The sequence below is a fragment of the Argopecten irradians genome, chromosome 11 (assembly GCF_041381155.1).
Source record: "Argopecten irradians isolate NY chromosome 11, Ai_NY, whole genome shotgun sequence".
Lineage (NCBI taxonomy): Eukaryota > Metazoa > Mollusca > Bivalvia > Pectinida > Pectinidae > Argopecten > Argopecten irradians.
Window position 1 is genome coordinate 39,427,058 of NC_091144.1, and position 13,026 is coordinate 39,440,083.

At 35.7% G+C, this 13,026-nt stretch overlaps 1 protein-coding gene across 2 annotated transcripts; it reads left to right on the forward strand.

The window, feature by feature from the left end:
- The first annotated feature begins 410 nt into the window (after positions 1–410).
- Positions 411–11,523, forward strand: LOC138335535 (protein FAM53A-like). Of its 2 annotated transcripts, none has more exons than XM_069284670.1 (5): positions 411–512; positions 7,074–7,283; positions 8,633–8,693; positions 8,881–9,695; positions 10,389–11,523. In XM_069284670.1, the coding sequence occupies exons 2-5, from the start codon at positions 7,179–7,181 to the stop codon at positions 10,698–10,700; spliced, it is 1,293 nt and encodes a 430-aa protein (XP_069140771.1). In that variant the 5' UTR covers positions 411–512; positions 7,074–7,178; the 3' UTR covers positions 10,701–11,523. The 2 variants fall into 2 exon arrangements, with proteins under 2 accessions (XP_069140771.1, XP_069140772.1); XM_069284671.1 differs by lacking the exon at positions 411–512 and adding an exon at positions 5,762–6,045.
- The last annotated feature ends 1,503 nt before the right edge of the window (positions 11,524–13,026 follow it).

Sequence of the window (13,026 nt, forward strand, 5' to 3'; positions counted from 1 at the left end):
TTAAATTAAACTGTTCAGAAACTGGTGATAAGTGAAGTATTAACGGTAAGTGTATAAATTTTGCGGCTCTAAAAAATTATTGTTCTCATTTTACATTTCCATTTTAAAAAAGTAGCGTTTTGGAAAAGTACATGCAGGGCCTTTAATCAAGGGGAAATAACTCTGGCAGTCTAGTGAAACCAGTGTGTGATCCCCATCATATTTTACACAAACAAACAAAAATAAATTAAACAATTCAACAATTATTTACATTTACATAGTCAATATTGATAATCTTCCCAGGCAGACATTTGTGTTTGTATTAAACATTTTACAATCGACCATTGTCATGAGCATATTCCGAAATAAAGGAAAGTCTTTACCCCTGGAGGAACCCCATTTTTGGTCGTTCGGAACACATTTAGACATTCGGATTACCTCTAGATCAGTAAATTCCACACGAAGAAGATCGCACGCTAAGGACCTACGAATGATAGGAATCGCATCGAAAAACTATCGATGTAGCTTACACGGTATGCATTTCAATCATTGTAAATTGTTTTATAAGATTTTTGGACAAGATATATCGTTAAGAAATTGATTGGTTTTATATCGAACCTTTTTAATCGTTCGTTGTTAGAAGTGAGTGACATAAAGCGCCTTGTCAACACAGAATGCATCTGGGGCTGTAATTAGGGGTAATTAAGCATGCATTTCTTGATTCATTTTGATAGTGAGTTTGGTGTTTACATATTTACATATTTATATAGTACTTTGACTATGTACACTGTTATTATTGATATGAGTTCAATGTATCACTTTTTCATATTTTTCTATAAGAACGCTTAACAGTAAATTAACTAAACTAGGGCCCAATAGACTAATAATTATACTAAACTCACAAGTCAACAGATCATTTTCCAGTTGTCCCTGAGATGTTAATGAGTTTGATGTTAAATTCATGAGACCCTCTGATCACCTCTCACTTCTTACTGATTCTGACAATTGTGGACCACTTTTCCATTGCTGTTATCAAGGATTTATAAGTGAGAAGGATTCGTGACTGTCTCTTTACACTACTGAACACCACGCGAGACGCCTATGACACGGGAATAATAACCGTTTTTCTCAACAAATACTTGTCTTATCGAGTCAAACGAAACACCAATGTAAAGTTTATTAAATTTCACAACGTTTATAACTTGTTTTTAAGGACGGATAATTTAGAGAATATGTCTTAAATTTTCGTTAAAAAAATATGACAGCTCATGAAACGACGGCCCCGCTTCAGAAAGTAAGACGGTAACCCTCGGACCCGCAAGCTACATCAAAGGCTGCGCCGGCGGATATCAAAGGAAAATCAGTCGTCGCCCAACGTCACGGTCAGTGCACAAACACAAAAGCTCCTGTCTTGTACTCCCTCAAAACCCAGTGTGACTTATCCTTCTCATTGTGGACAACTTTTCCATTGCTGTTATTTACATTTGATATAAAATGTGTACAGTGCATTGTATATTTTCAAAGGACTTAACTGATAAAAATAGCTCTTGCCAATCTAAATCTCAACAACAAACAGCTAGGGAGTAGCATCCTCGGTCCACAACACTCAATGCTACTTGTTACTATTACTGACGATATATCCATCCCTCTCATAGTAAAACTGGAGGCAGTTCAGGAGAAAAAACTGACCAATCAAAAGCCTGAGACTACTTTTGAAGATTGCTGGAAAGGATCAAATTTTGTGTCTCCTGTTGCCTCCACTTTTACTATAAGATATAGTCCAGGCCCTGATTTCTCGAAACAAACTTAAGTCAAAAACTGACTTAAGTCATAAATTTTCATATAAGTTACTTAAGGAGAAAAACTTTAAGTTTTGACTTTAAGTCTTCACTTAAGTTTCGAGAAATCGGGGCCAGGGGTAGATATAATATCAGTGATAGTAACCCCTTGAGGGTGGGGAGTGGTGGCTAGTACAATACTAGAGTAAACCTAGCTAGTCCCGAGAGTATCCAGATTTTTCACCCAAGCGTTTAGCTGCCATAGATTTTTAAAGTCAATTTGCCTATATGGGGTGCTTCATTCTGGTGAAACCATGCAGACTACAATTAGTCTCCACTCTCCATCTATCTGATCATGACTGGATGTTGGTTTCCAGACGATAACTTGAGAAAGAATGGATGTGTAACCCTGGTCAATACTAGCCACAATATATCACTGTGCTATAGAAAAACTTCTCTTTAGCTTGATTGGTTGATCTTTAGACTAGTAACAGGGGTAGAATTTAATTTTTAAATCCACTATACATTTTCGGCAAGTTCCCGGTAAAATTTCAACTTGCCAAATCAGAAATTTGCTTGACGCTTTGGAAGTAAAATCGAAAGCAACCAAATTCATTGACATTTGTTATATTTATTAATTGTTGGTAATAATAAATGTTGGAACATTTTAGCATCACTGTATAGTATAGTGTAACAACAATTTATTTTCAGAATGTGGCATTTTGTGCAAATGAAAATTAGTTACATATGATTGAAGTGTCACTCGCGTTTTTCTAAGCTCACATATACTAGTGGACAGTAGGATTGATAATCTTAACAAAGTAGACTAAATGACATGAAACAAGTCAATGTCTCAAGGTCCGTATGGTACCATGTTTGGACATCTGATTCTCTGACTGTCTATATATAATAACAACTAATGCACCCGCTAGCTGAAAAATGCAAGTACAATATTTTTCAACTTGCCATTTCAAAAATCAACTCACATTTGGCCAGTTAACGAGTGTTTATTTCATACCCTGTAATAATTCAGAGGTCTTAAGTTTGATCCCTGGCAGAGGCAGTGATTTAGAATGCTTGTTGAAACCATAGTTATACACAATACCTAATCAATTAATCAAGCATGGTTAAGAAAATTTAACTGTTGATCCAATTGAGGGTACTATATAGCTTCTTTGAATGCCTTGAGACTTTAAATGTAAACACCAGAAGCTGTACCGTGGATCTGCAATAATGTGGATACTGATCATAGTCTGGAAAACTCATATTCTGGAGTTCATGGAATGGATTTGATTATTGACTAAGGCAGCTGAACCAAACTGAAAGGCAGTTATCTTGGATTTTGTCAGTTAAAATTTGCTGTTATTTCAAAAAGAGTACTATTTTATATGGAGGTACCTCTTGGTCACTGTCATGTATAGCATTCTAAGAATTTTGGAATGATCAGTAAACAACTTGGCTGATAGGCAGCCATCTTGGATTTTGACACTAAAGTAATCATATAAGTTTTGAAGATATGTCTTCCTTAAATTAAGTTTGTAGGGAACCATCTAATTGGTCTTTTTATTAGTTTTGCATAAACAATAACTAATTTTGGAATAAATCCAGTCACAACATAAGGTGGATAAAGGCCATTTTGAATTTGACAATTTTTATGTTTCCTATATGTATTCAATTTTCAAAGAAGAGGAAATAAAAGAAGCTATAGGATAAAGCAGAGAAACTTTTCCCTAATTTAGTCACATACAAAACTGAAGGCTAAATTGTTCCATTGTAGGCATTATTATTTTTATTGCAAACCTATACAGTTTCGATTGTTTTGGTCTTATGCCGCGCAATTGAAATTGAGATCTCAAAAGGGTGAGGGGCGCTTATTGGGTTGAATATGGTAGTTGGTGTCCATTAGAGGTGTAACGATTCACCAATGCATCAATGTATTGCATTGCTAAGTGGTGCATCAATGTATCGTGTGCAACTAATTAGTATCGCGATACTTAAAAATCAAAATTGAAAATTTGATTATCTCCCTTGATCAACGTTAGCCAAACGTTTGTTAATAGCAAAATGGCGAAATCTCACAAGGAGCAAAACTAAACTTGTGTCAGGGCCTGTTGTCTACAAAGCTGCTTCCTGGTTGTCTACTAGATCTAATAATGGAACATGGGAAATGGATAAAACTCTTGTCAAGAAATCTCTGTCATTGTTGAGTTTTATTCGATAATGTAATTATTGATTTCAGCAAGTTATTTCATAATGTGTGTCAAAATATCGTGATACGTATCGTATCATGAACCCTGTATCGTGATACGTATCGTAGCGTCACATACCTTGCGATACACAGCACTAGTGTCCATGTCACATATAGATTATACAATGTACGTATCAGCAGAGAGTATATATAAAGTCATGATGATATCCAGTGCATCAGATAATTTTAGAGGGGTGGGTAATTGAACATATACTTAAACTTTTAAAAAGGGATGCTTATATAACTTTTGACTTTTATGGGAATCCAAATCTTAAAGATGCTCCACCGCTGACAAATGGCATTTTTTCCGCTATCAAAAATAGGAGCAGACGATTTAGTATTTTTCTTCAGTTACAAAAGATACTTACTTTACACCATTACCACTATTGAAAAGTTTGAGCTTCTAATTTTACTTCAAGACAAAAATACTGGAAATAATTATTTGCATCATGAAAAAATTCTGTGGCGCTATGTCTTATATGGAATGAAGTATTGATTGCGCATTCACTAAAAGCAAAATAAATTATTTAATATTATTTTTTGTGTTAATTAGACATATATATATACATGATTATACACCAATTATTGTTAAATTGATGAATATTATTCATGCTCTGTCAGCGGTGGAGCATCTTTAACAGATCTGTCAGAAAAAGTTATGTGAAATTATACTGTATTTATAACCAATTGTGCAACTAACTGCTGCAGACTCTTGAGTATGACTGGAATTCTTTTGATAATTATTAAATTTCATGTGATTTTATTTCTGGGTGTAATTTTACATAAGCAGCCATAATAAGTGGTTTGTGTAATACAAATAATGTAGAGGTGATTAGTATGTGCATCTGTACATACCATTATTAGGGGTAATTAATAAATATTAATGGGTATGTTACCTGTGCACGTATCCTACAGAATAACTGTATGTAATGTAGGAAATCAAATGGATTTACATCAGAAGTATTTGGTATTCATATAAGATTGATCATTTTGACAACCCAGGGAAATTTAAAAAAAAAAAAAAGATTTTGAATATATTGGATAAATTTAGAGAGAAAATATGAAGCAGATTATTAGTAATCAAATTAATAGTATTCAGGGAGATCATTTCAGAATTTTGATGTACCTGGTAATTTGACAAATTGTATCAAGTCTGCTTATTGACAAGGTGATTTAAATTTGATCTTATTTGGATTTGGTCAAGTTCTTACTAATATCATAATATACAGGGAATCAATATTAGTGAGAATTAAACGTCCAATTTGTCTTTTGTCAAATGGACTTTCACATTATTATTATACACAAAGCAGGATATATACCAGTACATGCAAGACTTTTAAATTTAGGTCATCCATGTAAATTTATCACAAACAATCTACTACTTATATATGTTCCCCATATAAGTAACTGAACAACAAGTTCATAATTACGTTGTTAGATTTAATCTTTTCTTTATGATGCATTAATCCTTTATAGTATTCATACACATTATAGTATGTATCATACATGTATTGTTTATTATATATATATCTATTTGTATATCTTTCATTATCTGTAATGGTGTAGAGACAATATATAAATGAATTGATACGACTATTACGGTAGAAAATATCAATAGGTGAATTCAATACCAATCAGTACAGTAGATTTATGTACCTGACGTCAACTAGCTGTGTAGTTCTCAGTTGACCTACAATGGGGTATATAGGATTTGTAACTTTGCCAAATATTTAATCTACGTATCAACTTCTCAAGAAGCGTTTTGTTTTACACCCAAACTGCCAATCATGCATGGCACGAGTGTCCCAATATGGATGTAGTGTACTATACATGTCGTTTTGTGTACAGTGTAAGTTTAGTGGTGACCTTGACTTAAAAATCGTACATGCTATATAGAAGCTCACTAGCCTTTGTCATGTAAAAATTGTTGGGAGTTATGAACGTTAGGTATATACTTAGACTAGGAGCAAGTACACCTATACACAAAAAAGGGAATATATATAATGTATGTACATAGTAGCTGAATATGGAAGATGACAGGTAATTATATGATAGTGATCAATTCTTAATTCAGATCAAATACCTGGCATTTCATTTGTTGATATTTCTGTTTTGTGTACTGTTATACTTAAACTGAATCTTTAATGTTGATATAACTGTCACCATATATTATGTACTATAATTTCTGATTGGTTGAAAATATCAACATTTTAGAAAATTTCAGGAATAACTAGTATATAGGGGGATTTATGAAGGTATATCAAACAGCAGAATATTGGTTGCCATGATAACTCCATCCTTCCATTAACCATCCAACAATTCATGACTTCTTCATTACTACTCATCAGAACTTAACCAAATTTGACTGATAGCTTTGAATAGACACCCATCCTCCCCTCCCCTTCGTAAGGACCAGTAACTTTCAGTCAGGACCGGTAACTTTTAGGGTCAATCGGTCCTTAGGACCAGCTGGAAAAATCTTTAAGGGAGAACACTGCCTCCCCACCTCCCACTTTCTCTGGTAGTTTTGAACATCTAATTCCCACCCCACTCCACACCTTGCTCCATCCCACATGCACCCACACCCTTCCCTGGTAGCTTTGAACAGTCCCTACCCCCCACTCCCATCCAAGCATATTTGTATTATATAAACAACTTCTTGTCTGCTGTTACATAGAAATGAGCGGTGTCAGGATTTATAATTGTACAAATGCTTAGGGGTTACCTCCCTGTAGGCCTGAGAGGTGGACCATAAGCCAATAGAATAGAAGGGAAGGGAATAGATTTGTTTCTAAAAGTATTAGACGCATAATTTCAATATATGTAGCATGGCATATCTCGCTGAATATCAAATATTTGAAACTTTAAATAATAGGGCTTTCCACTTTCACCTGGCTCTCCCTTCCTCCCCCCAGGGGCCTGAGAGTGGAAACAATTAAAAGTGGTCATGAACAGAGAGTGGTAGATGAAGTTTTCATGTCCTTCCTGCTGATCAAACTTATGCTGGATTGATGAATGGTTTCAACACTACATTACTCCATCAAGATTTGAATACTTTATGATTGCAGAACCTGGCAGTCAGTGACCATGGCGATGTGTGAACGAGGATGTTAGTGGCGATGGGTTCGACGTTTCGACGAAGAGATTAACTGGTCTGTCTCAGGGTTCTCTTTATGTCCCTGACACAACCAGGCATGTTGGCTGTGGATGTCCTCGCACAGAAACTTCGGGAACAAACCATTGATGAACAGACCGCCAAAACATCACAAATTAAGCTGGTAAGTTAAAGAAAACGGGAAATAAATCTGTAATAAATTGGTGATTTAGTTCCCCTGAAATTTTTTATCAGTCATTTATTGGATCGCAAGTGATTCAGGTGGCCTAACATCATGATCATTTGTCCTCCACCTCTGAGCTGAAACATACATGAAGTGGTAGATACTCACCTCAGTTTGGTGATTTTTCTCTGGGTATTCCTGTTGTTCCCCTCCTCTTAAAGCGTACACATTAACGTTTCCTTAGTTTAACATCCTGTTTACAGCCAGGGTCATTTAAGGATGTACCAGGGTTGTGGGTTGAGGGAGACTGGGTACCTGGAGAAAAACCACCAACCAGCTCACTCTCTGCTGTCAATACCTGGCAACTAACCCACATAGGATTTAACCTCACAACCCAGATGTGAAGAACTTATGATAATATGTCGAGACATTTTATATAATTAATTACTTGAGCTGGGCCACCGTGGCCCCACCTCTTAAGCTCATACTTTTTGGTGTTATATCTCCATAACATAAAAAATATATTCAAGTTAATCCTTAAATAAACCATGGGATTGATTCCCAGGTTATAAGTGGTGTCTTAAATTTCCAGAATTTGTACCCATATTTCTGATTTTGTACAAAACCCACCAAAAAATAAGGTTGTTATTTGTTTGCATTGCTTGAGGGCACATTTTTAAAACTGATAAAAAGTTTTGGAGAAGGCGCCGATTTTATATGGTTGGTCGGGATGCCTTAACACAAATATTTTTTGTATGGCCTAAAGTGTATTGAAATTGGTCATTTGGTACCTTAAAAAGTGTTCTTATTAAGCAGGTGATCTTTGTACAGAGGTGGTCTTTATATAGAGGTGGTCGTTAAGCCAGGTTTTACTGTATAATGTATACCTTATAAAAACATTAACTGATAACAATGAATCTTTAAACTCAATTCACAATGATATTTTAAAGATTGAATTTCCCATTGCTTATTTGCTGAATGCAATGTATGCAGAACACTAAATGCCAACTGTTACTCTTCATTTTGATAGCAATCAGCCGTCACTCGGCAATAAGCCTCTCCCTTTGTGATCAAGTCTGTTAGAACTTGAGTCATATCCTGCATCATTTCCCCCATCTTATTTTCTGATTTGTCATTCATTGCAATTTTTTTCATTTTTGTTTACCAAACGTGCAGTATGTAAATGCTTAGTTAGGCCTACATTCAGTAATAAGACCCCTACCATTAAAATCTCATCATTTATTTCTAGGGTTAGGGGGCTAATTGATGTTTAATACTTCCGGGATTACCATAAGATCAGGTTTAGTTATTAAAAAGTTAATAATTAATAAACTATACTGTTAATTTAGATCAAGTCATCAGATGGATACAAGCTCAGCAAAAACGCCAAGGCAGCAATCTCTGGTTCAGGTGAGTTCATTAATAGGGGACAAAACAAGAAAAAAAAATTACCTGTTTATTTAAATATCAAATTGAATCCCCGTATTTATCAAATTTTAAATATTATCTAATTTTGGTGAAATTTAGTGAATTTAATATAACATGGATCCAAATGTTTTTATGTTATATGTATTTACTTATCCTGTTTTTGTTTTAGATTCAGGTAAGAAAGTTTGGACCGTACAATTAAACTCCGCTGCAGGGAAGGATGTCAAATCCAAACAAGGACAAACGACAAGCCCTCCTGTTACCAGTACTGACTTGGACCTTACAGGGGACCTGAAGCAGCCCCCGAACGCACCAGCTCCTCCTAAAAAGAGACACTGTAGGTCCCTCACAGGTCCCTCTCAGCCAGAGCGACCAACGCCATCATCGTCATGGCAGCCACAGCAGTCGGGGCTATGGAAACCCGTGATATCTAGTGAGAGATCGCTCTCTGAGGAGATTGTGTTACCGGTTAATTTCGGTAGTGGTGACGTGGCCTTAGGGCTTCGAACTTGTGAGAGTTATGGTGGGCACCCAGCAGGAATTTGTAATAATTGTGAACAAAATTTTGTTCTCCCAAGTGATATTTTCACGCCCCCTGAATCACCAGTCCCCCGTCCATCGTCCACAGCTACTTGTTCTGGTCGCCATGACGGCATGTTTAGTCCGTTTGGCGCTCCGTGGTTAGAACACAGTCAACACCGGTACGACGCTTTCAAAAGTCGGAGTCTTTCATTCGAGGACCAATTCTCTTGTAGTTCCAGTTCAGGATCCACGCCCAGTGTCCACGGCTGTGCACATTCCCAGCTGTCACTTCAACCGCATAATCATCATTATCACCAACACCACTACCACCATCATCACCATCATCATCATCGTATCCCACGATGCCGTTCACAGCCATCAATGACTCATGACAGAAAATACGGGCTGAAGCGTCGCAGAGACTACGATCGACCTACATTAAATTTTCGAAAAATGACAGAGGTATGTTGTAAAGCAGGGATACCTTTTAAGTCCTTTACCCCTGGAGCCGCATTTAGACTCTTTTAAATCAAACACTAGACGGGTCCATTATGAAATTTCAGGGGTGAATGAGTAAATATTTGTAATCAGATATCCTACAACTCTTTCATCTGATGATAAACCTTCCATCAAGCTTTTGTCCTCAGTTGGAAAATATCAAAATTAGATATTATTACATTGCTTGGAAAATGTTGATTAGCAGTATCTTCTGAAAATGGGTCTCAGACATGTATATAATGTAATATCTGATCTTTTTAGGTATCAAATGACCTATTGAAATTGCCTTTTGTCAGTCTTTGTCAGCCATATATGCATCATGCTTACACAAATTAACATTACCAACTTCTTCTCCAAAACAAAGAAATTCATTAAAATGTCGCGAAAGCCTTTAATTGCTAAAGATAAATAAAAATTGTGTACGTATTACTAAATAGGTCAAATCGACTGAAGAATTGCAATTTTTTTTCCGTTTTTAAATTGCAAAATAATTGATAGTTTAACAGTATGTAAATTAAATGTCCAATTGAGGTTTGATTTTATCGTAAGAGTTTATAATTTGTTATTTTTTTTGATGATTTTAAAATAATTTGTCTGACTCTCTTTAATGTATAAAAAGAAAAGATATAAAAAATTGATAGTTTCCTTCATTTGCAGAAGAGAGTTTCCAAATTCCACGAAGAGCTTGAGTCAGTGATGAGTCTAATGCCTATTGCCAGTTCTCCAATGGATACCGATCTGCCAATCAAACGGATGATGGCTTCTAGGAACAGTCCAATCAGTGAACTGAATAGTGAGCGCAGTGACAGTGCTGAATTCTTGGATAGTGAGGCCAGTGTTGGACTTGGGGAGGGGCCAGTGAAGCTCCTTGGGGAGGGTTGTCAGGAGTGTGAGGGTGGGGACGACGAAGTAGAGGAAATATTCACACTACAAGAGGACCTAGATCTGGAACAGATAGAAAACCATTGATTGCTTTACTAATAGTAAAATCAACTTTGGTGATGAATGAAACATGTACAGTTAACTTAACGTACTAATACACCACATTTCACGACAAATAGATACATGCATCAGATTCACTCAAAATATATATATATAAATGCCACACCTCACTGAGCATAAATACTGATATTACGCTTCACTGAACTTACACAAATGTCATTCTCACTGAACATAAACAATGAGACCACACTTCACTGAACATAAACACAGATGCCACACTTCATTGAACATAAATTTAAACAATGAGATCACACTTTGCTGAACATAAACATAGATGCGACACTTCATTTAACATAAACACAGATGCCACACTTCATTGAACATAAATTTAAACAATGAGATCACACTTTGCTGAACATAAACATAGATGCGACACTTCATTTAACATAAACACAGATGACACACTTCATTGAACATAAACAATGAGATCACACTTCACTGAACATAAACACAGATGACACACTTCATTGAACATAAACAATGAGATCACACTTTACTGAACATAAACACAGATGACACACTTCATTGAACATAAACAATGAAATCACACTTCACTGAACATAAACATAGATGCCACACTTCATTGAACATAAACACAGATGCCACACTTCATTGAACATAAATTTAAACAATGAGATCACACTTCACTGAACATAAACAATGATACAACACTTCACTGAACATAAACATATTTGCCACACTTCATTGAACATAAACACAGATGACACACTTCATTGAACATAAACAATGATACCACACTTCACTGAACATAAACACAGATGCCACACTGCATTGAGACCACACTTCACTGAACATAAACACAGATGCCACACTTCATTGAACATAAATTTAAACAATGAGATCACACTTTGCTGAACATAAACATAGATGCGACACTTCATTTAACATAAACACAGATGACACACTTCATTGAACATAAACAATGAGACCACACTTCACTGAACATAAACACAGATGACACACTTCATTGAACATAAACAATGATGCCACACTTCACTGAACATAAACACAGATGACACACTTCATTGAACATAAACAATGATATCACACTTCACTGAACATAAACACAGATGCCACACTTCATTGAACATAAACAATGATACCACACTTCACTGAACATAAACACAGATGACACACTTCATTGAACATAAACAATGATACCACACTTCACTGAACATAAACATAGATGCCACATTTCATTGAACATAAACACAGATGACACACTTCATTGAACATAAACACAGATGACACACTTCACTGAACATAAACACAGATGCCACACTTCATTGAACTTAAACAATGATATCGCATTTCACTGAATTCAACATATACACTGATATTACATGTACACTTGACCGTACTTCCACAAACATCCACAATTACTTTAACATATACACTGATATTACATGTACACTTCACTGTACTTCCACAAACATCCACAATTACTTTAACATATACACTGATATTACATGTACACTTCACTGTACTTCCACAAACATCCACAATTACTTTAACATATACACTGATATTACATGTACACTTCACTGTACTTCCACAAACATCCACAATTACTTTAACATATACACTGATATTACATGTACACTTCACAGTACTTCCACAAACATCCACAATTACTTTAAAATATACACTGATATTACATGTACACTTCACTGTACTTCCACAAACATCCACAATTACTTTACACAGAGTTTACATTTTTCTGTGAATATTATATTGCTGTAGTTAATAGATGTTAGATCAAATAGATTTACAGTAATTGTATGGAATACTGTCTCAACAAGAGCTAGGTCTTTTGTTCCATATCAAACCTCTAGTTATTGATATATTGATTGATGGACACAACAAGTGAAAGTTTACTTTGAGCAGACTATCATTTACATTGTATATAATACATCCCAAATAATGATAGGGCCATGGCCAGTGAAGTTTGTTGTTCATTATAGGTCAAAATAATGTATAAAGTATCTTATGATTGTCAGCTAAACACCAGGTCTCCCATCCCCACCCCCTGTTCCCACCTCATTCAGACATGTATGTCCCACTAACTCTCACCCCAATAACTCTCAACCCAATCCCCAACCCCTTACCCCTACCTCTCACACCCCACCCCACCCCACCCCACCCCTACCTCCTACAGAATGAATGGTAACCAGGGCAACACACAGATGTTGTTGTTTTTGCTAATTGCTTATTCTTGGTTTGCTATTTTTTTTCAATACAAATGTAGGAAAGTATACCCCCATAATGGGGA